Below are 23,368 nucleotides of genomic sequence, written 5' to 3'. Positions count from 1 at the left end.
TTCCCTGGAAAGCTTTGTAAACTTCTGAAAAGCCATGTGCACCAAATAAATCACTGCCAAAGGCCTTTTTAATCCAGAAAGAAATAAGCCAAATCACTGATATTTCAATGTTGAGATTAATGCATCCAGAAAACAGCCCTTGGACCCCATCTAAAGGCACTTTGCTAAGCATTGATTCATTAATCTGACAGAATCATTTTAAAAGGTCAAATTAGGGCTTCCCTGGTGGCGCGGTGGTTGAGAGTCTGCCTGCTGATGCAGGGACACGGGTTCGTGCCCCGGTCTGGGAAGATGGCCGCTGGGCCTGCACGTCCGGAGCCTGTGCTCCGCAGCGGGAGAGGCCACAGCAGTGAGAGGCCCGCGTACCGCAAAAAAAAAAAAAAAAAAAGGTCAAATTAACATTTTATGGGACATATGTATACTTTATGGTATGATAGGCTTTCTTTTATAATTCATATGGACAGTATATTTATCCTTGTATTATGGGATTTTAAATTATTACAGAAGAGTTTATAGTTTTTATATATTGTATTTTGCTTTGATGTTTATATTTAGCCAGACTTATAAAATGCCAAATTCTTGATAAAGGCTGTAATCTTTACATTTTTTACTATATAATTTCTGTGGGAATGAATATGATCTACTTTATAATAATCTACTTTAAAATATGCCTACATTACGGGACAGGGGAACATTCCATAGCTCCTCTCCCCTCCACTCGGGGGTGGATAGGGCAGGTAGAGTGAAGAAGTGAGGGGTTGGTGTTGTCTTGCCCTAGTTTAGTTTTATATGATCCTGAGGTTTAAAAAGTTAACTCCGCTGTTTTTGTTGAGAGCTAGTGGGAAAAGAAGGGAAAACAGGGGTGTAGCTGTTTGTGATATAAAGTATCTTCAGGGGGTTGGACTGAAAAAGAAGAAGATGAAGGAAAGCAGAGAGTTGCATTTTAGGAGTGAGGTTTCTAAGTCAGTGTTTGAGCTGAAAAGCACATAGGCACGGGGAGGGGGCTCACATTCTCAAGAGGCCTCTGAGAATTAAGACCATCAAGGGACGGTAAATGTGCACCTCCCACCTCATATTGGATCTGGGATTTATGTTCATCAAGACCTGAAAGATGCCTGCCCTGTTGACATCTTTGTCTCTACTTTTCTCCGAGCCAGGCTGGTACCATTGCACTCCCATCAGTTGAAAGTGTGTGTGGTGTGACTCACGATTATCCTGTCCCTGCCGTTCTCCACCTGGAGGAGGGCCACAGAAGTGGTTCTTAAACTGTGTTCCGTGTTCACTGCAGTCCAGGGTCCAGAGCAAGGCGAGTGGTTGTGGATTGGTCATCCCCACTTCCTGCCACACCTGTTCACCTCAAGCCCGGCTCTGAGTATATTGAGTTCTTGATAAGATATGTTTGAAAACAGGGTGTGGCTGCTTAAGGATTTTTTTTTTTTGAAACTTTTTTGAAAACCATCTGTAAACCAAAAATGCTGGGGTTTACCTCTACTTCTTCCCTATCAGTGTGTTTGGGAAACGTTACTTAGTCTTTCTAGTTTCAGTCTCCTCCTGTGTAATATGGTGGCTTTGGCCCAAATGCCCTAAATGTAAGAGACCTTTGCTAAGAACCAGCTAAGTCAGAGAAATTTCTGTAAACGCCGCTAGCAGCATTACTCTGGTTTTACTAATACCGAATTATGATAACAGCACATATACTGCTCTCGTGCCTTGCATGTTACTGAGATAATGAGGAAATTAACTGAGGAGTCATTTTCTCTTTAGTTTCTTCATTAGTGAATAAAACAGAAGTAATGACCTCAGTGATAAAAGGCAGGGAAATGAGCTACAGTCTCTGTTACAAGGGACTCTCTTTTCTAGAATGTAATTGCATATTTACTCAAGATATTTTTATGAACAAAGAATGAACAAAAACTTTTTCTTAGCAGTTGACTAACATTTCTTCCAAAATTGTTTAGCTCTTTTTTTAATAAAAACATTCTTTTTTAAAAAAAACTATCTTGGATTCGTCTTCTCGTCAGTGATTTAATAAAAAGTGGCTGGACTATGTGATGCAGAGTTTTCAAAAGAGTAAAATCTGCTGAGGCAAAGAGCATTTGTGTGTTGCTTAGGAATATTTACGTAACATTTAAAAGGTTCTACTATTTGACATATTAATTAAAACGTTTGTGCGTACTTTCAGAATAGCATTGATTTTGACCTTGGCAGCTCATGTCAGATTAGATGATTTGTAAGTGGGCAGCGCTTGCATCTCTGCTTTTGTTTTCATGTCTTTCAAAACACGTCTCTACCCTCATCACTCACCACTTGGCTGCTGTTTACCCAGGCTTCTGGAGGCTTCCATTCACAGGCTTTTTCCTGACATATTTGAGCAAGACAGAGCTGACTATGTCTGGAGCACCCTCTTGGGGACAGACTTATTGAAGGGAAACTAAACAAGTTTCCGTTCAGTTCGACGCTGCAATCGTATTACATCTCAGTGCAAGGGAGAAAGAATGGATTTCATGAGACACAAAAGTTAATTGGTTTTTCGCCTTTGTTTCCATCAGGTCAGCCACCATCCACCTATTTCTGCATGTCACGCTGAGTCTGGAAATTTTGTTTTCTGGCAAGGTAATGTGCTCATATATTTGACTTCTGTCATTTTGTGTAATGGTATAATTTATTTTATTCAGGAACTACTGTAAATGCTTGTTAAGGTCAAAAGTGGGCCCTGGACTTGGGCCTCACTGGAAGCAACTGTACCACTTGATATTCTTGCCTCTCACCTCTGAACAATAACTGCCGTTTGTCGACTTCAAAATTCAAGATTCTGGAGGTTAACTTAGTTGTTCTCTTCTTTCAAAATCCTCAGTCTTTGTCTGGGCCACCACCATTGTTTATTGCTATAATTTTCCCTTTAGCGCATTCCATGGCCATTTGAAATGCCTCATGTATTTCAAGACATTAAATATTTACAGTTATTTATCAGATTCTAGACAGCAGAGGGTTCTTTTGCTTTTGAAGCTTTAAATTTTATTTCGGAAATTTTACATTGCTGACTTTTTTTTTCAGTTTGGGGTTGTTCCTGTATTCAGTTTATTATATTTTGAATTTGGGAAGGGATGGCTTGCTCTGAAGAATAAATAAGGCTGCAAATATTTCCTAAATGGATTAATTTTGTTAAATTATTTATTCCAAAGTCAGAAGGTGCTATAGAAAGAAAATTTGAGCATCTCTGCTAACTGGTTAACACCTGATTTGCCACACTGCCTTTTTTTTAATGCATCTATAAAATTTAAAAGATGAGAAAGAGTATTTTGTGAAAAAATTTCCTTCCCCCATTCCAGTTCGTAGCCATCCAGTTTCTCTCTCTGGACACAATATTACAACAGTTTAGGTTACAAGTACCATGGTTTCCTTTCTGAGTCTTTGCTACTAAAGTTTAAAATTGAAGCTTGACTGGAGACTTCTCTTTCACCGAAACCCTCTGGAAATAATTCCCATAAGATCTCTAACCTCCTAATTGCTGTGTCATTGACCTTGTTAGCACTTTATTATTATTTTTTTAAGTTAGATATTAGGTAATGGGAGGGGTCTTCTTCAAGTACTTCCTGTGTGCTCCTTACATCAATCAGAATTTTCTCCTCCACTCCCTTTGCTTCTTCTTCATCAGCTTCTTCCTGGGCAATCCCGTGTCTCCATAAGCCCACAACTGTCAAATCTTGCTTTTTTTTATCCACTTTGACATTTTCCTGCCTTTTGATTAGGTTGTTTAGATCACTTACATTTATTGTGATTATCAACATAGTTGGATTTAAATTTGGCCTCTTGTTATTTGTTTTCTGTTTGTCACATCTGTTCTTTGTTCCCCTTCTTTTTTTACGTTCTTTTGGATTAATTATTTTCTGTGATTCCATTGTATATCCTTTGTTGCCTTATTAGCTCTACTTCTTTGTTCCATTTTTTAGTTGTTACTTTAGGATTCATATTATATATCTTTAACATATCACAGTCTCCTTTCAAGTGATATTATGCTACTTAACATATAGCAAAGGCAGCTTACAAAAGTGTACTTCTATTTCCCCTTCCCCAACGTTTGCTATTGTGGACAAACATTTTACTTACATATGTTATAAACCCTGTCATACATTGTTACTAATTTGCTTTAAACAACCAATTATCTTTTGGGGGGTAACAGCTTATTGAGATATAATTTATAGGCTATACAACTCACCTAATTAAAAGGTACAAGTCAGTGGTTTTTCATGTATTCACAGAGCTGTACAATCATCACTACAATCAATTTTAGAACATTTTCATCACTCCAAAAAGAAACCTCTTTTCCCACCTTTTAGTGGCTCCCCCCCACACCCACCCCCCCGCCTTCCAATTTCTGTCAAGCTCTTCCGTCCTTAGGCAACCACTGATCTTCTTTCTGTCCCTATAGATTTGCCTAGTCCGGACATGTCATATAAATAGAATCATGTAATATGTGCCCAGGAGCTTCCTGGTCCCAGCCCACCTCTCTCCTGGACCACGGCCATGACCCCCTACTGTCCTCCCTGCATTCACCTTTGCTCCCCTATGGTCTGTGTATTGTCACCCAGCAGCCAGAGGGATCGTCTGCCTCTGCCCTTCTTTTTCTATTCCCTGTCTCTCTGATGGCACTATCATTCATGCAAGTTGGAAGAATCTGAGATCATCCACAAATTCTCTCCGTCTTTCACAATCAGCATCTAATTTGTCACCCAGTTTTATCTCTGCTTCTTTAATGGTTCCAGGATCATTCCCTTCTACTCCATCCCTACCACCCCTGTCCTGGTTCACTTCATCCTCATTTATCCCTTGAGCATACAGGTCACCTGCTTCTCATCTCTCCTGCTCCTGTTCCATTCTCCATACTGCTGCCAATTACCTTGGCAAAGTCTGTATCTCATCACATCAATTCTCTGTCTAAACAAAACCTTATTTCCCCCAGTGCACCCAAATCAGACTTCTTAGCCAAGCTTGTAGAGCCCGCTGTTTTTTGCACTCAAGCTGTTTTTCTACTCTTCTCTCTAAACAGTCTGAGACCCAGAGGACAGAACCACACCCTGTTCTCTCGTGTCTTCTCATGTCTTCTGCCTTAAACTGCTTTTTCTCTGCCCAGTGAACTGTTTATTCTTCAAGCCCAGTTTAAGCGGCCCCTTTAGACAAGCCTCTTCTGATGCCTTCCCCAAGCATGTTGGGCTTTCCTTCTCTGGTTCCATTTCACCTTACAACGTACCCAGTTATGGCCCGTGCCTCTCTGGGGGGCCTTACTCGTTTTCACTTCTGTATGCCTTTCCCACTGTGAGTTCTTCCAAGGGAGGGACTTTATAATTTTAGTTTCTCTGATTCTGTTCCAGGTACTCAGTTGCTACTTATATTGAATAATAATGAATTTTATTATGAAGAGATTGTCCTATATTGTGGTTGATCATTTATCCAGCCTAAGAACGCTTTGATCTACCTAGCTCTCCTGCTAAATATGTAACATTTGGTATTATTCCATTTCAGACATGAGATGGAAGAACAAATTCTGGGGCAAATCCATGGAAATTGTTCCCATTGGCACAACCCATGTGACTCTGCCAGCGTAAGTTCTCCTTCTGTGGTTAGGAACTTTATAGAATTTGGGGCCCAGGTTTAGGAACAGGATTCCCATTGTCCCCCGTGGTGCTGAGTGTGTTTTTTTCTGTTAATGTGTTTGACAGTAGCTTCAAATGTTCTTCATTTTGACAGTCTCACATTTTTGTTCTCTCTAATGGAAATGCTTCCTGGACACCAAAGTTCCCAAGTAGGGGCTTTAAAAAATACATTTCTACTTTCTAACACAATTAGGAATGATAATATTACTTTAGCACTGTTGTCCTGCCTCACTGTCCAAAAAATTTTTAAAGAAAGCTCTGGCCTTGATCTTTAGGGATTATTGATACTTATTCATAAAGCAAAATGGTAATCATTATGGCCTCTGGAACTGGGCTCCTGCGACTCATGTGCTCACACCACTACTTACTAGTTGCAAATCCTTGGGCAGGTTACTTAACCTTTCTGATCACCAGTTCTCTTATCTGTGAAACAGGGATAATGAGCCATCTACTTCATAAGACTGTTGCGAAGGTTAAGCAGATACAGAAAGCACTTAAAATAGTAATTGGCGGCTTCCCTGGTGGCGCAGTGGTTGGGGGTCCGCCTGCCGATGCAGGGGACACGGGTTCGTGCCCCGGTCCGGGAGGATCCCGCGTGCCGCGGAGCGGCTGGGCCCGTGAGCCATGGCCGCTGAGCCTGCGCGTCCGGAGCCTGCGCTCCGCAACGGGAGAGGCCACAGCAGTGAGAGGCCCGCGTACCGCAAAAAAAAAAAAAAAAATAGTAATTGGCACATATTATGTGTCATTTAAGTGTTTGGTCTTGTTACCATTATCCTCGTAATTATTATTTAACTCCATAAGTCATATCTGAATACCTTCTCATTGTAAAAGATTTAAGATATATGTATCTTAAGAGTAATATGTAAAATATATGTGTGTGTGTGTATGTATACAGACACACCTCAGAGATATTGCGGGTTTGGCTCTAGACCACTGCAATAAAGCAAATATTACAATATAGTGAGCCACATGAATTTTTTGGTTTCCCGTTGCTTATGGAAGTTATGTTTTATATACTTCATAGACATGAAGGGAGCAGATGCTGTTGGAAAAATGCTGCCAATAGACTTGCTCTACACAGGGTTGCCACAGACCTTCAACTTGTAAAAAACGCAATAAAGCAAGATCTGCCTGTATACATATGTGCCTAAATATACACACCTACACGTGTATATACATAAGTATATATGTGCATGTGTGTGCCTGTATGTACACATTCGTGTGTGTGCACATATATGTGTGTAGAGAGCACACTGTGGAAAACCCCTCTACCCTCCCCTTGCCACTCTCCTTTCATAGTTTGGTGACTTTCGACACGTCTCCTCTGGCAAAGGACAGAGTGGGTTGTTCCAGGAGACCTCCAGCTTCTAGTGGAGCCTCTGGCAGCCTCCAGGGTCTGACCTTCACCCACCTCCCAGCCTCCTGAGAGGGTGAAAGCTCTTAGACTGCCCAGCATGGCTCAATCGGTGTTGGTTCCATTAATGAAGGAATGAGTAATTCATTACAGGACTTGTTTTTTAAGTAGCAGTGCTTGTTTGCATTTGCTGATGGCTGCTCTGGTAGTTGTTACTTTCACTTTTTCTTCCTTTAGTTTTGGAGATCATTTTGAGTGGAACAAAGTGACCTCTTGCATCCATAACATCTTAAGTGGGCAGAGGTGGATCGAGCACTATGGAGAGATTGTTATCAAGAACGTGAATGATGATTCCTGCCACTGCAAAGTGAACTTTATAAAGGTAACCTGGGTGGCCTGTGAGCTCTGGCGCTGGACAGGCCTCGGCAGAGCTGGGCCTCAGGGCACAGGGTGTCTTGGGAAGTTTTTCACCTTCACTTTTGTGCCAGTAGACAAGCAATGCCAGGTGCTCCCTGGTCCCAGCCCCACCTCTCTCACCTGGACCAGGGCCATGGCCCCTCCTGGGCTCCTTCCTTCCACCTTTACTCCCCTATGGTCTGTCTTCAGTGTGGCAGCCAGAGGGACCCTGCTGAAACATGTCATCATGTTACAGTACGGATGAGCCTTGAACACATTATGCTAAGTGAAATAAGCCAGACACAAAAGGACAGATAATGATTCCATTTATGTAAGGTACCTGGAGCAGCCACATCCATAAAGACAAAGTAGAATGGTGGCTGCCAAGGGCTGGGGACTGGAGGGAATGGGGAGTCATTACTTAATGGGTACCGAGTTTCAGTTTGGGAAGATGAAAAGTTCTGGAGATATATAAGGCAATGGTCACACGACATTGTGAATGTACTTAAAGCCACTCCATTATACGCTTAGAAATGGTTAAAACAGTAAATATTATGTTATATATGTTTTACCACAGTTTTAAAAAATGCAAGTCATGCCATATTTGACCAAAATCCTCTGACAATTTCCATCTTTCTTAGAGCAAAAGCCTGCAGAGTCTGCACTCCTCAGAGTCTGCACTCCTCACCCCCACCACCCCTCACTCACACACACACACACACACACACACACACCCCACCCTCATTCCTCTCCAACCTCAACTCCTGCCACCCCTCGTTCCCTTTCTTGCTCACCATCCTGGAGCTGCACTGTCCTTCTTTTTCTCTCTCCATTTCCTTCTGCTCGGGCCCCTCTCCCCAGATCCTTCCGTCCACCTTGTTAGTCACCCTCTATCGTATCCCATTTTCTTCAAAGTGTTCATCACCATCTGCAGTTGGCTTGCTCGCTGTTGCTTTACTTGCTTATTTTCTGTTCCCCACACCCTCCTTGCCATTCCTGACTCCAGAAAAGCAGAAGCCTGGTCTGTCTTGCCCACGGCTGTGGCCAATGCCTGGCAGTGGTGCCCGGCACACAGCAGAGGCTCATGAACATTCACAGATTCTCCTGGAGCAGAGAGCCTGGAATAGTCTGCTTACCTTTCCAGCTTTCCAAATTCCTTGATTTGAGCCCTCTCCCCAACTTCTCTTCCTCCTGAAATTCCCTCTTGTCCTTAAAATTCTCATGTATACAAAATGGCCTTAAAGTGCTACCCTCCTCAAGGAATATTTGCATTTAATTAAGATCAAAATCATAAGCCAAGAGATTAGGTTCTAACCGTGGAGTTTCACACGGTACCTCTCTGCACCACCTGTAGCAGGTGGGGGACATTATGGAGAGGTGGATGGGGGTCTTTATTATATCCTATAAGTCAAACTGGGTTGTAGATAGACACAAAGCTGGTAGTGATTTGGCGTAAAATAAAAATGACCCTGCCGTGAAAGCTTCATCTAAGCTCTCTACAAAAAGAAGCAAAGGCCACATGGAGCAGGGATATAAATAACTGGGAGATAGATAGATAGATAGAGAGATAGATAGATAGATAGATATCCAGGTGAGAGCCGCCTTGTTCTCAGAATTTTCCCCAAGGAAGTGTGCTCCACTCCCATTTCTACCAACCACTTGGTACTCGTCCACTGAGGACCAGGGAACACATTTTCATAGTGATGAGAGACGAACAGAATTAGAACACTAGACGTGCCTCTGGTGTTGAAAGAGAATCTGAAAGCAGAGGCAGCCGTTGCCTGTGGAACGTGACTGCCTCCCTCTGTGGCTTCCCATCATTGGACTTGTTGGCAAATATCTCTATAGAGGAAATCTGACTCCTGCTTTAGAATAAACTGAAGAGCCTGGACAGTGTTTGTTTCCCTGTCCCCCATCTTTACATGACTAGAGAACTCACTGTTACCTTTCTGATTCAGCTCTGGGGTGCTGCTGTAGTCTGCCCTTCCTCCCATTTTTACCACAGACTTGGTTGGAATGGGGAAGCCAGTCTACCAGATATGGCCTGGAAATGTCACTCAACTTTATTGGTTTCCAAATGTGGATTCTGTTTTGGCTGAAAATAGTAGTAGGATTTTTTGATTTATGGAGTAATGCCTTCTGGTCTTTTGCAGAGATTTTTAGGGCAGCCTTGTAATTGGGAGAAGTTTAAAAATCAACACTAGGGAGTTAGAGCTCCCTCTGCTGGCTGCGATGTGGTACTGTATATGTAAAACGCACAAGGCTGAGCCAAGATGAGCTGGTCTCAGACCAGGACCAATTCGTAGTGGGAATACGGGTTGTATAAGGTTCCTATAAGTTAGGTGAACAGATCTGGTTTGGGGGAGGTGGGGGAAACTAATAGGAGGAACTGAAAATTGATTGCTTTACAAACTTGGTTAAAAAAATTCATTAGTTTACAAAGGATTGTCTAGTTCCTTCAGAGAAAAAATTACATGAGTTACATTTCTTTTAAACTGCAACAGTCAGAGCCACAGTGACAGCCAGGAAATAGCTGTTCCGGAGGGGGTGCTAAGGGCCAGCCCCTGCTTGGTGTATGTGTGAGAACTGAGCCTTTCCTTTCTACTGTGTAAAAAATTGTGTCTTACACAAATGTTGGTGGTTGAGTTACAAACTGTAAATAAAGTGCTAGCTTTTTACTTTTCATTAAATAATTAAAAGTATGATTAAAAAGAAAAACAGAACCAGCAAACCCTATGTAGCATAGAGTCATTCTTATGGTACTTTTTCTCTCCTCTTTTGTTTTCTCTTAATATCTGTAATAAATTGACCCCAAAACACTAAACAGATGCCTCTCATTTGACTTCTAGGCAAAATACTGGAGCACTAATGCCCATGAGATTGAAGGTACAGTATTTGACAGGAGTGGAAAAGCAGTGCATCGGCTATTTGGGAAATGGCATGAGAGCATCTACTGCGGTGGTTCTTCCTCGTCCACTTGTATCTGGAGAGCGAGTTAGTATCTGGTTAATCAGCCCCAAGCAAAAGGAGGCGGGACGTGGCCAGAGGAACCGCACGTGGGTGGGCGTTAGTGTCCATTCGGTGTATCTAGCCTCTGCCTGCTTTGAACTATGTTGGAGCTACTGGTCCATCTTTCATTCACCTAGTTATATCTCAGACTCATCCTCAAGCTTAACAATACCTCTGTTGGGTTGATAGGTCCTGGGTTCTTAATCCCAGAACAAAGACATTGCTAATCCGTGGTCACTGTGTCTTCCAGTCAACACACATCATTCCTTCACCTACACTGGGCACTATGAAGGAATATCAATGAGGTACAAGAAGTCATTCTAGAGTAAAGATAAAGGGAAAATTGTAGAATGACCTACAAGAGTTAGGGGTCCCTAGACTCTCCCAATACCATAAGCCACTCTAGTCTCTCCTGTAATTCTAGAAGGATGCTAAGTGCTTGAAGCAGCTGAGGGGAAAAGGGGGAAGGAAGTCAAACCTTCATAATGGCTTAAAGCATTAGGATATGTGCTATGCACTTAACAATAAATGGCAGGGGGTGGCCCCAGGGTTGTTACACAGGCAGGTTACCTGTGTCAAGAACACAGGTCATTGAGGGCCCATCTGCCACTTCCAACATGGCGGTGATGTTTCTTCCCATGGATGCAAAATGGTTGCCTCGGTTCAATATCGTATCCCCCCTGTGACAGCTCACTAAGCAGGGGAGAAGGGAGGACAGAAGAGCTTTCTTCAGTTGTAACTGTCTTTTCTCAGGAATGAAATATTTCCTAGGATCCTGCAGCAAATGTGTCTTCATATCTCATCAACCTGAAGTGGGTCCAAACCCATCCCTTAACCAATCCTGGGCAACTGGGTCGGCAGGAGAGATTCAGATGAGTTTAGATTCATCCCCTAGGGAGTGTACAGTGACACCCAAACAGATGAGTTTGCCATTAGCAAGTAAGAAAGGGAGATGACTGTGGAGTGGGCAAGCAACAATGTCTCTTTCAACGGGTAGCAGCCACATCTTCCACCGTCGCAGAGGTTGCCACGAAGCTAGAATGACTTGCACCATGGCCGCCTTCCTAGCTTCAGAGGTTCAGAGGCACGCATGGCATTTTATGAATGAGACACTTGCTCTCCTTTGCTTAAAGAATGTATCACAGGGCTTCCCTGGTGGCGCAGTGGTTGAGAGTCCGCCTGCCGATGCAGGGGACATGGGTTCGTGCCCCGGTCTGGGAAAATCCCACATGCCGCGGAGCGACTGGGCCCGTGAGCCATGGCCGCTGAGTCTGCGCGTCCGGAGCCCGTGCTCCGCAACGGGAGAGGCCACAACAGTGGGAGGCCCGCGTACCACAAAAAAAAAAAAAAAAAAAAAAGAATGTATCACAGATGAGAGCTACCATGGGCTCTGGGTGTTAAAGTAGTACCTTGACGACAGTGTGTAAGCTGTTATTCTAGTTGCTGTTGTTGTTATTCATTGACTTTATGTCTCTGCCTTGGCTATGAGCATCCCTGGCCTGTCTGCAAGAAAAACCACTGTCTCCACTCTGGTGATTGGGAGACTGGGATGGATTTTTGAAGGCATAGTAGGAAGTTTGCTATTATTTTTATGCTTAGGATCCACAGAGAATTAGAATTAGACAAAGTGGACTTCTGAAGCTTCAGAAAATGGGTCTTCAGAAAAGTTCGTGGAAAGCATTTGTATATGTGGACAGCTAGAGCTAAGGCTACGAGTGGATTGGATTAGTCTACATTTGATTTATCCAATACGTAAATTTGGGTATTTTTAGCTTGACTTTTAGTTGTATTCATCCCCTAGGGAGTGTAAAGTGATGCTAAGTGTTTGAAGCAGCTGGGGGGAAAGGGGGGAAGGAAGTCAAACCTTCATAATGACTTAAAGCATTAGGATATGTGCTATGCACCTAACAATTAAATTAAAGTTAACAATTAATTAAAGTTAGGGCAATACGCCTGCATTAATCTGCTTGGGCTGCTGTAACAAACACCACAGACTGGGTGGCTTAAACAGCGGAAATTCATTTGCTCACAGTTCTGGAGGCTGGGTGCTGGCAAATTCGGATTCTGGTGGGAGTCTTCTTTGTGGCTTGGCTGCCAGATCAGGGCCCAGCCTTCTGACCCCATTTAACCTTCGTTACTCCAGAGGCCTCATCTCCAAAGACAGCACTCTGGGGGTGGGGCTTTAACATATGAATTTTGAGAGAACATAAACATCCAGTCCATAACATTCCGCCCCTGGCCTCCCAAAATCATGTCCTTCTTACGTGCAAAATGTGTGTATTCCACCCCGGCAGCCCCAGAAGTCTTGACTCATTCCTGCATCAACTCTAAAGTCCAAAGTCTCATCCAAATATCATCTAAATCAGGTACGGGTGAGATTTGAGGTATGATTCATCCTCTCCAGCTGTGAGCCTGTGAAACCAAAATGTGCTTCCGAAACACAGTGGTGGGATGGGCACAGGATAGACGTTCCCATTCCAAAGGGAGAAAGAGGAAAGAAGAAAGGGATGACAGGTCCTAAGTGAGTCCAAGACCTAGCACGGCAAATGCTGTTGATCTAAAAACTGGAGATCATCCTCATTGGCTCGATGCCCCACCCTCTGGGCCCACGGGGACTTTGCCTGGCTCCCAAGCCCCCCAAGGCTCTGGGTGGTGGCAGCCGGGCATGTTGAAGCTGCACAGCGGCCCTGCCATTTGAGAGGTAGTGGCAGCCTTGCCCCCTGAATCTGTGTAGTCTGGGCCTGTGGTGGGAGTGGCAGCCCAAAGATCTCTGAATCACCTTCAGAGTCATTCCTCCCTTTTCTTGAAGGCAATGCATGTTTGCAGCTGCGTAGCTCTCTGGTTCCATCTGTAAAATAACAGTAGTCCAGCAGCCTTGCTTCATTCAGTCCCGTTTTCTCTGTCCCCTTTGGTTCCAGCTGGCAGTGTTTCTGCCATTATAATCCCATCTCTATTCCTGGCTTCTGCTGAGGTGGTTTAAAATTAAAATATGTAAGATTTGGAGGGGCCAAGCATTGGTAAAAAGAAGAGCAGGACTGGAAGTAAAGAATAAAATTTATTGGGCTTCCCTGGTGGCGCAGTGGTTGGGAGTCCGCCTGCCGACGCGGGGGGCGCGGGTTCGTGCCGCGGTCTGGGAGGATCCCGCGTGCCGCGGAGCGGCTGGGCCCGTGAGCCGTGGCCGCTGGACCTGTGCGTCCGGAGCCTGTGCTCTGCGGCAGTGAGAGGCCCGCGTACAGCAAAAGAAAAAAAAAAAAAATAATAATATTTATTGACCTCTTGGTATGGGTCCAACACTATTCTAGGTACTAGACAGAGTTTCAGGAGAATTTGACATCTCTTAAATGAAAAACGATTCTCTAGAGTGAAAGTCTTGTTAGTCAGGAAAAGTGGACCTAGAGTTCTTTTTAACATGTTTATTTTAGTAACAAATTATTTTTATAACTTAAATTCTATAGAAACTTCTTGGTATTTAATAAATTTGCTATAGGACCACACAAAGAAGGCCTTATGCTTGTAGGTAGCAGGAAGCTTATAGAGAAGAAAATTTATAGAGAAAAATTCAGCACCTCTCTGTGAGCCAGAATATTTTAATAGAAATGGAAGAGTTTAGAGCCGAGAGAGAAAAATTGTAGCTGGTCTGAGATGAAAAAGGTGAAGGAATTAAGATGTGATGTGAATGCAATGCAAGTCAGTGATGAATGATTTCTTTTTCTTTTAGATCCCATGCCAAAAGGCTATGAGCAATATTATGGCTTCACACAGTTTGCACTGGAATTAAACGAAATGGATCCATTGTTAAAGTCTTTATTACCACCTACTGACACTCGATTCAGGCCAGACCAAAGGTAAGGATTTTTTTCAGATCTTTATCTCCAGAGATGTGAAACTTTGTGAAAAGTCTTGGTAACATCTCCCAGGCCACCAAAGGAGCCTAAGAGAGAGAGATTCTGTCATCAAGAGCGGAGGTCTAGGGAGACTTTAAGCCATCTTGTGGAAGGAACAGAGCCCAGCTTAGATCTGTGTGTGGCATGACCTTTATTCACCAGTAGAACCCCATTTCTATTGGGAAAAAAAAAGTCTTTTTTTAAAGAGTTTCACTGCATACAGCAATAAGAAAAAGTTACTCTGTATTTGAAAGAGTAAGAGCATCCAGCTCCCCACCCCTCGAATTTAACTTACTTTGGTGCACTGAAATCTAACTTCTGATCCTAGGTTTGCTGCTGACAAGCTGTGTCGCATACGCTAAGTCTTTTAACCTTTCTCAGCCTCAGTTTCCAACTCTGTAAAACAGAAAGAAGAATCTCTCTCCTAAGGCCTTTCTAATTAAGACTCAAAACCAAGAAGGCAAAAAATAAAACAAAATTGATAAAATTTGACTTTATTTTTAAAAAACCCAGCATGCTTCTTCATGGTAAAGTACATAAAATGTATACCCAGAGTCAAAAGATTAACGACTGAGAAATCTATACTTGCAGCTCACTTCATGAATTGGTTCTAGAAATCAAGATCAATCCATTAAAAAAAAAAATAGACATAGGGAAATGAACAGTTCACAAAATAGGAAATGCAGGTAGCCCTTAAACATATGAAAAGATGCTCAGTCTTACTCAAAAAAAACCCACAGAATTTTAAAACCACGCTGTCATACCATTTCTTTACCTATCAGATGGCAAAGACTCAAAAGTTTGATGCGCTCTGAGGCCACGGGGAAGAGGCACTTCAGTAACATTGCTGGTGGAAATGTAAATTGCTGTAATCCCCATAAAGGGCAGTTTGGTAATAGATGTATTACAAACTCACCCTTTAAGCCAGCAATTCCACTTCTAGAACTGTCTCCTGAGAGATATACTAACACATGTGCAAAATGACAGATATATACAGTCCTTCAGCATTAGTTTTAAAAATTAATGTAAAAAATTGGGAACATCCCAAATGTCTATCAATAGGGAATTGTTTAAAATAAATGCGGGTGTATCCACACAATTGAATATTATATATCTATTAAAAGTGAAAAGATCTGTGTACTACCAAGAGTCAGCTCCAAGGTATATGGTTAAGTAAAAAGTAAAACAAAACAAGATACCAAATTATGGACAGTGTGTGTCGCCTGCTTCCGTTTATGTTCTTAAAAGGGAGGGAAGGGTAAAAATATATATTAATGTGTGTTTATATACGAATCAGGAAGCTCTAGAAGGATGCACAAGAAACCGGTAACGGTGGACTACCTGCGGTGGGGGGCGTGAATGTGGGTGGGATGGGGAGGAAACAGGTAGAACTGGAGACAGGAATGAGAGAGGGAGATGTTACCCCAAATTCCTTTTCGTAGATATAATTTTTTGAACCATGTCTGTATCACCAATTCAGAACACAATACTGTCCCTCATTACCTCCAAATAATGTTTTAAGGGTTGAGGAGGGGGCTTATGTATAGGAGAGTATTCTGAATATCCAGTCTTGTACACATGCAGTTCTAATATTAATGATTGTTACATTTCCTTGGTGTTCCTATTCCTTTATCTTTTTCCTCAATGCCTCAGGTTTCTAGAAGAAGGGAGCTTAGAAGAGGCCGAAATACAAAAGCAGAGGATTGAACAGCTGCAGAGAGAAAGGCGGCGGGTCTTGGAAGAAAATAAGGTGGAGCACCAGCCGCGGTTTTTCAGGTATGTGTGCAGCTGGGGTCGTGTGGGTCATTTTTGGCAGGCACTGGTGACGCCTGATGCTTCTGGTGTGAAGAGAACAGACTGGGGTGTCCCCTCCCCACGAGAGAGTGTTCTCAGCCCTTTTCCTGCTTCAGAGTGGTGACATCCCTCCTCTGTGAAGGCCCGACTTTGTGGGGACACTGCCCCCAGGCTGCCCCGCGCAGCCCTCCTTTTTTGCATTCCTTGGTCTCTCCCTGGGCTCTCCCGGGACTTTGCAGAGAGGTGCTCAGTAAGTGCTTGTGGGAGAAGCAACGAGACCAACAAAACCCAGCTCCCAGTACCAGGCCAGCTTATTCAAGCCATGTCTAAGGTTGGTCCCCCAAATGGATAGATTCTACACAGTGATGGAGATAATTAGCTATCACCCCATTCTTCACCAAACTAGAACTTCCAAGTAATCTAATTCTTGAATTGCAGAAGTTCCAATATACTGGGGCTTGGATTTGGAACATTTAGTATTATTTTAAAAATAGCTTGCTAGGAGGGTCTCGTTAAGAACAGACTGAAAGATTTAGAAGGGGCGTCAGAGATCATCCGCCCTTCACCCCTTCTTTTATTTTAACTGCAAAGAAACGAAGGCCCAGGGGACATAGGTGATCTGTGGAGAGACCCAGTGGAATGTCCCAGGCAGGGGCCTGGCTCTCTTGACTACAGGCCAGGGCTTGATATGATTTTAGGGGGTTTTAGTTTGTTCATTTTTTTTAAAATCAGCAATGGAACAATCACATGTAGAAAAGCAGCCAGCTCCTGCCCTACCTATTCCCCCCAGTCTTCTTTTCAGGATTTTATTGTTGTTTGCAGGGATTTTTTGGTTGTTATTATTTTTTAATGGGCAACAGAAACACATTTAGGAGGATTTAGCAACTAATCTATCAGCTGCATCAATAAAATTTTATATTTCCAAAACAGCAAAATAGCAACAAGTTATGTTTTATCCCCAAGTATTATGTCCTTTCCCCTAAAGTTGATGTGGATTTTGATCATTTCACAAACTCAGAATATGAGTGATTGAAGTTCAGTAGGCCAGAGTTTTATCCCAGAATATTCATAACTTCATTTAAACATTTAAAAAATAAGACACCTTAAATTTTTTTTTTTTTTGTAAAGGCAAGGGATAGGTAAATGAATAGACTAACAGACTGATCAGTTGATTTTGGTAATATCTGTTAAAGAGGTTCATTACAGTATTTTTAGGATCATTAAAAATTGTGGATAACCAAACTGTCTCAGGAGCTAGATAAGGAGATTTATCAACTTGATCTGATGTAAAAACCTCAGAAATGACTTCACACAGTCTGTGGAGCTCTGTGGGAAATGAACTAACATGTAAATACAAAATATAAAATGTTATCTGGGCTGTCACTGCAACCGTGTAAGAATTATGTCTGGAATGGGCAAGGACTGAACACAGCTGCAGTTCTTTTTCCTCTTGATTGTCTGTAAAATTATCAGAGTATTAGATGTGGCAAGTAAAGCTATGAGAAAAGGTGAGAATTGTTCAGCAGTAGCAGTCCGGGAACTGTTCCAATTAGACGCTGGCAGAGATGACAGAGGAGCATGGGGACTTGGACGTTTCCGTTGACACTCACTGAGGAGCCACGAAAACATCACTGGAAATTTCAAGTGGAAACTACAGCTCTGGCAGCGATAGTCGTCTTTGTTTCATAGTAAAGTATCTGATATGCAGATTGATTTATTTTTAAACACATCCCTTTATTGGAATAGAAAAACAATTGTGATAAAAATCTATGATCCTGAGAATGTGGAAAAATAGGCACTCCTCACTTTTGTTTCTAAAGCATATGACAATATCAGTCAACATTACAAGTGCACAGAAGTTCAGTTTATAGGAAATTTTAATATAACTAATCTCTTGCACATACAAAATAACATATGTTTTGTTTATAATAGCTAGAGGTTGAAAACAACATCCTCAGTGCCCACCAGTAGGGTACTGGTTAAATCGTGGTCCATCCCCACAATGGACTATCATGCACCTGTTTAAAAAGAAAAAAAGGAAGCCCTTTTTGCCAAAGTCACCAAACTTTTCCTGCAAAGGGCAAATGGTGAATATTGTTAGCTTTGCAGGCCGTGAGCCCTCAGTAGTAATGACTCAACCCTGCTGTGCAATGTGAAAGCAGCCATAGACAATACTTAAATGAATGGGCATGATGTGTTCCAGTAAAACGGTATTACAGAGATAGGCCGAAGGCTGGATTTGGCCCTTGGGCTGTAGTTTGCTGACCTTATTGTGACAATGGAAAAGGATCTCTAATATATATGTTATATATATAAACTCAAGGCTTCCCTGGTGGCGCAGTGGTTGAGAGTCCGCCTGCCGATGCAGGGGACACAGGTTCGTGCCCCGGTCCGGGAAGATCCCACATGCCGCAGAGCGGCTGGGCCCGTGAGCCATGGCCGCTGAGCCTGCGCGTCTGGAGCCTGTGCTCTGCTATGGGAGAGGCCACAACAGTGAGAGGCCCGCATACCGCAAAAAAACCCAAAAAAACAAAAAAACTCAAGGGGTGGAAGACCATCCAGGGCTACCATGCGTGCACGCTCACACACGTGGAATTTCTCTGAGTGAAGCTGCTAAAGATCATTGTCTCTGCAGAGAACTGGGAGGCTGGGAGTAGGAAGAAAACGTTCAGCTCTCCACTCTTTGGTACCTTTTGAATTTGGATCTAGGTAATATATTATCTATGCATAGAATAGTGAACCAAGGCTGTTCACTCCAGGCTGTGATTCCAATTCCTTCCAATTCCTTTCCTTTTTACTGTTAATTGATCACTTGATTTGAACAACGTGATTGATTTGTAACTTTTACGTGGCCATACCCCAGGTGGTAGCTGTCATCCCAGCCCTGTTTTCTGTACGACAGACTCTACCCTCACCCACTTCTCTCAGAAGCACCCATTTCTCACAGCCTTAAGTTGGAGAAGTCAAAGTCAGAAGGAGCAAAACGGTTTCCAGGCTTCCTGCTCCCTCGCTGGTCCAGTACTGGACCGCAGGGACAGGGGTGCAGGTGCCAGTGATAAGCTGGAGAGGGCGGGCGGGGGAGGAACGGGGTGAAAAGGAGACAGAGACTCTGACAGTCTTGTCACGAGCCTTCAGCAAATTCTTTCACTTTCACAGGAAATCCAGCGATGACTCTTGGGTGAGCAGTGGCACCTATTTGGAACTTAGGAAAGATCTTGGTTTTTCCAAACTGGACCATCCTGTCTTGTGGTAAAAGAGGAAAGAGCGATACATCTTTGTGCTTCTCCCGTGTTTGCTTTCTGAAGCCACAAACCCGTGTCTACAACATTACCTAGAACAATCACTTGTGCTTCTTAGCGTGGTGTTGTGTTTAAGTATATATTTTCTTCAGTAGGTTTCTTTACAATTTCAAATGTTATCACAACTGTTTATATGAATGTAGAACACCTTGATATTTCTTTTTATATATAAACTATTTAATAAGAATGAAAGATTGAATGTTAACATGTGGGTTAAAAAAGAAGCTTTAACACTAACTTTCCAAAGGTTAGGAAAATTCCAATTAAATGTATGCCTTATAAAATTATGTTGGAAAAAAAATCCATCTTTCCCAGGTGCGTTAAGAAATAAGAATACGAAGGGTTACTCACCTGTGTGCAAGCTGCCCAGGTTTAATTTGGTAGCTCAGATATCTTTTTGCCTCAGACAACTTTTGAATTGCTCACACAGAACAATTCTGCTGGTACTGGAGTCTGAAGAATATTTGCATTTGCGTTTTAGTGCTTGGGGGAATGGTATACGATTAGTGGGATGTATGTTTTTATATAAGATGGATATGGCAGCTTCTCAAAGAGGAAGCATTCGAACTCATCCCTCCCTATAGTTTCATTGCCTTATGTGCAAAATTGTACCGTTACTCAGAAAAATTGTTGATAATCCGAGAAACCCCTGTTAATTAAATGTCAAAATGAAATCCCAGGCGGACAGTAGGAAATTTCTCCTTAGTGAGAGCTGAATCCATTACAAGTTAAGAAACTGTTTTCTGCTTCCCACCCCACCTCTAGCCTCCTCCGCTGTTTGACCACATCTCTGTTGAATATGGAATGTCCCAATTTAGTGTAAAACATAGGTGCATTCAACATGGCAGTTTGACTTTCCAAAAGTTTAGCAAAGTAACTGATTGTTTTAAATAATTCAACATGTTTTTCCTAAATAGTGTTTTGGTATTTTCTACCTCTCAATAAGCACCATATTTTAGATCTTGTATGAAAAGTTTGACCACCTGCCTTATAGACAAATGTAGAGAATTGATGCTCTTCCTTTGTGTTATGTCCTGGTAAAGCTTTAAGTGTCTTATCGCTTTCCTACACTTCTTCTTACTCATATCACTCTTTTGTGAGTTTTGCAGCAGTCTTGAATAATACAGACTATAACTACTGAAAGGAGAAACTTCGCCTTTTTAAATGTGTTATTTCCGATTACTATAATAGAATTTGTGCAGTAGTTGAATTGTGTGATCAAAGCAATTCTAACTTCTGCCCAGATTACTTTAAAACCAAAGCCTACGTTTGAAGCCTTTTCCTCTAAAGTCCATGACGATTTTATGTAATATCAAGTAAAGTGGTGTGGTAAAAAGATTTCTCCAGAAAACATTTTTAGATATTTAAATAATTTCAGAGAATGCTACGAGTGAAAAGTAGAATAAATAATGGAAAAAAGAATGCATGATTTTTCAATGTCACACCAAATAACTAGTTGGAGAGTATTGCACTTTCAAAATGGAGAGTTATCTAAAGTGGGTCAGTAGCCTTTTGGAATCTGCAAGTGACTAGCATTTTAAAACAATACACGACTCATTAAATATTGCTTTCATCCATTCCATGCATCAAGACGTCAAGATGAACACAGTTCGAATATCATTTCCATTTCTAAGCAGTTAACTGACCCAATCACATTCTTTGGTTATGTGCTTTGTTCTTTTCTTTTCAAGCATGTATCTAAATTCTGCTCACAGACGGGAAGAAGCAGGCTGTAGATTTTAAGGATACTCCAGGGGAGAACAAATCTAGTTTTCACAGTGTGAAGGTAAATGTAGAACTTGAGTAATACTGACTGTTATAGGCCTACTCCAGGGGCTGGCTCAAAACAAAAACAGAAAGAAAACATGCAGCCTGAATGGACGTGGCTTTGTCATGCAGTCTTTGGAAAGTCTTTAATTGTCCTGATGCTGTTATTTCAGTTGATCTTATGTTTCATTTTGTAATCACGAGGATCAAGGGACCAAATATCACCTTTGTAGTCATCTTATTTGAGATGGGAGTGGGGCTGAATTTGAATATGTATGCAAATTTTAAAGTCTATTAGTACCTACATCTATAAAGGGCTTTTCTGAAATTTAAGCAGCTTGGTGATGCATCCTATTATAATCCTCAAATTCCCTTGAGGGGGAAATGGCTTCTTTTTTCCTTCAGCCTCTATTCTCAAAAGCATCCTCTCACCTAATTTGTGTCTCAAGGACATTTTATATTCTTAGGATGAAGAAAACAGAAACATGGCATTGTTTGGGAAGAATTGAGGTAGAATTGACTTTGGATTTTGAATCTCCCGATTGCATAATGCCAATCACTGCATCACTTGAGGTACATGTTGTAACCTCCATTTCATTCCTTATCATCCCATCCCAAATGTATGGTGAACTGCACAGCTGTTCTTGGAAATGGGGCCTTGTACAGTCAGCCACGTTACACTTCCAGGGTTCCTGTTGCCCCTGCCAGTTATCCGAAGCTGCGGGACACGCTTCAGGAAGGAGCCACCGTCTCCAGGGTAGCCTGGCAGCAGGTCACTCCCTCCCCAGGCCCCAAAGCCTAGGCTGGTATTTCCTGGAGTCAAACTCAATAATCAAAGCCTCAGTGCATCTCCTCCATGCCATGCACCTCCCAGAAGCCAGGCTGGTTCTGGTACTAATTAAACACATGGAGTTCACTTTAGGACAACCGTACGTTATGTATCAGGTCCTCACAGAATGCCCAGAAAGCCCTCATGGCCTCCTGTGCTTCCTGTGAGGTTCTCTGGGAGAGAAAAGTAGACAAACCAACTTTTAAAAATATATATTTGCTTCATTTGGGCTGCTGCTTTTCTCACATTCTACCTTTAACTACTTCCAGTAAATCATTGGCTTGGGCTTTGCGAGCGCTATCCATCTGTATTCCTCAGATTTACGAGTGGTCTTATCCTACTATTAACAGCGTCAACCCGAAGAGAAGAATGATAAAGTATACAGTTTTTATTTGGCTGTTGAAACTTGTCGTAGGTCTACTGCATACTCTGTAAGTTATGCCTTCCAGCTATCACAGGATTTCCTCAGAGCTTTTAGTTATGAGTAGGAGCAATAAGCAGTTGTTCTCATGATCTTAGGAATAATAGTTCCAATGTATTGGCGTCATTTATTTGAATGTCTTTAATTTTGATATTAACATCGGCATACCTCTATTTTTGCTACCAAATGACAGCTATTTTCATGTGCTCAATTTTCCCTACATTGTATTCATCTGTTGCTTAGTGTTTGTCTTTACTTTTCTGTGTTGGAAATATATATATATCACATAAGTCTGCAAATTGCAGCAGTCTGAAATGCAAACCATTTTCAGAGACTTTGGTGTTGAGGAATGCAATGATCAGGAGTTGTTAATTTATTTTATTCATGATGATTTTATCTTCCTCACTTACCCTCAGAGGATACTATTTTTTTTAATGGATATTTGTAAATCTTTCATCTAACCATTTATAAGATTATTTTCTGTTTAAAATACCAGACTTCCACCCATCCCCTTACGCGTCCCCCAAAAGCTCTGACTAATTTGTTTTTCCCCCTCGTGAAACTAGTTGACTGTGAATAAATAACATGGAAAAAGGCCGCTCCTGTCGTTGTGTTTCCAGGTTAATGGGCATATGTGGCTGCTGAACGGACAGAGCAAGACTCTAGCTGAGACTTTGCTGAGGGAGAAACACACAAGATTAGCTCAAGGGATGGGGTTGGAAATAAAAAATACCCCAGGACATAAAGAAGCCTGGAAACTTTGGCAAAAGTTGCCATACTTTTGGTCTGAACATTTCCAAGGTGTACTGCAAATGTAGGTCCCCCAGCCTTTGGGACAGAGGACCTGAGGCAGCTAGATCCCCAGACAGCCCCCAAAGAAGCCCTGTCTGTTCAACCCAGCGTGCTATGGAAATATTATTTTCTGTGTGTCCTAACATGAAAAAGGAAAATGCCGACTAGTCAC

At 42.2% G+C, this 23,368-nt stretch overlaps 1 protein-coding gene across 3 annotated transcripts in view; it reads left to right on the top strand.

Moving 5' to 3' along the window:
• Window positions 1-22,999, top strand: part of OSBPL3 (oxysterol binding protein like 3) — a 205,427-nt gene extending 182,428 nt beyond the window's left edge. For 2 of the 3 annotated variants that reach the window (XM_029234466.1, XM_029234468.1), the window contains 6 exons: window positions 2,550-2,613; window positions 5,521-5,599; window positions 7,243-7,387; window positions 10,251-10,395; window positions 14,129-14,255; window positions 15,948-17,336. In XM_029234466.1, the coding sequence (XP_029090299.1) occupies window positions 2,550-2,613; window positions 5,521-5,599; window positions 7,243-7,387; window positions 10,251-10,395; window positions 14,129-14,255; window positions 15,948-16,212 (825 nt within the window). In that variant the 3' untranslated portion in view covers window positions 16,213-17,336. Of the gene's footprint in view, window positions 1-2,549; window positions 2,614-5,520; window positions 5,600-7,242; window positions 7,388-10,250; window positions 10,396-14,128; window positions 14,256-15,947; window positions 17,337-19,244 lie in introns of those variants that run through there. The other variant, XM_029234467.1, reaches the window with a different exon arrangement.
• The last annotated feature ends 369 nt before the right edge of the window (window positions 23,000-23,368 follow it).

This window comes from Monodon monoceros, unplaced genomic scaffold (assembly GCF_005190385.1).
Source record: "Monodon monoceros isolate NGI ecotype Baffin Bay Population unplaced genomic scaffold, NGI_Narwhal_1 Super_Scaffold_2, whole genome shotgun sequence".
In the NCBI taxonomy this organism is placed as follows: Eukaryota; Metazoa; Chordata; class Mammalia; order Artiodactyla; family Monodontidae; genus Monodon; species Monodon monoceros.
This window is presented reverse-complemented; position numbering and strand designations above follow the sequence as displayed.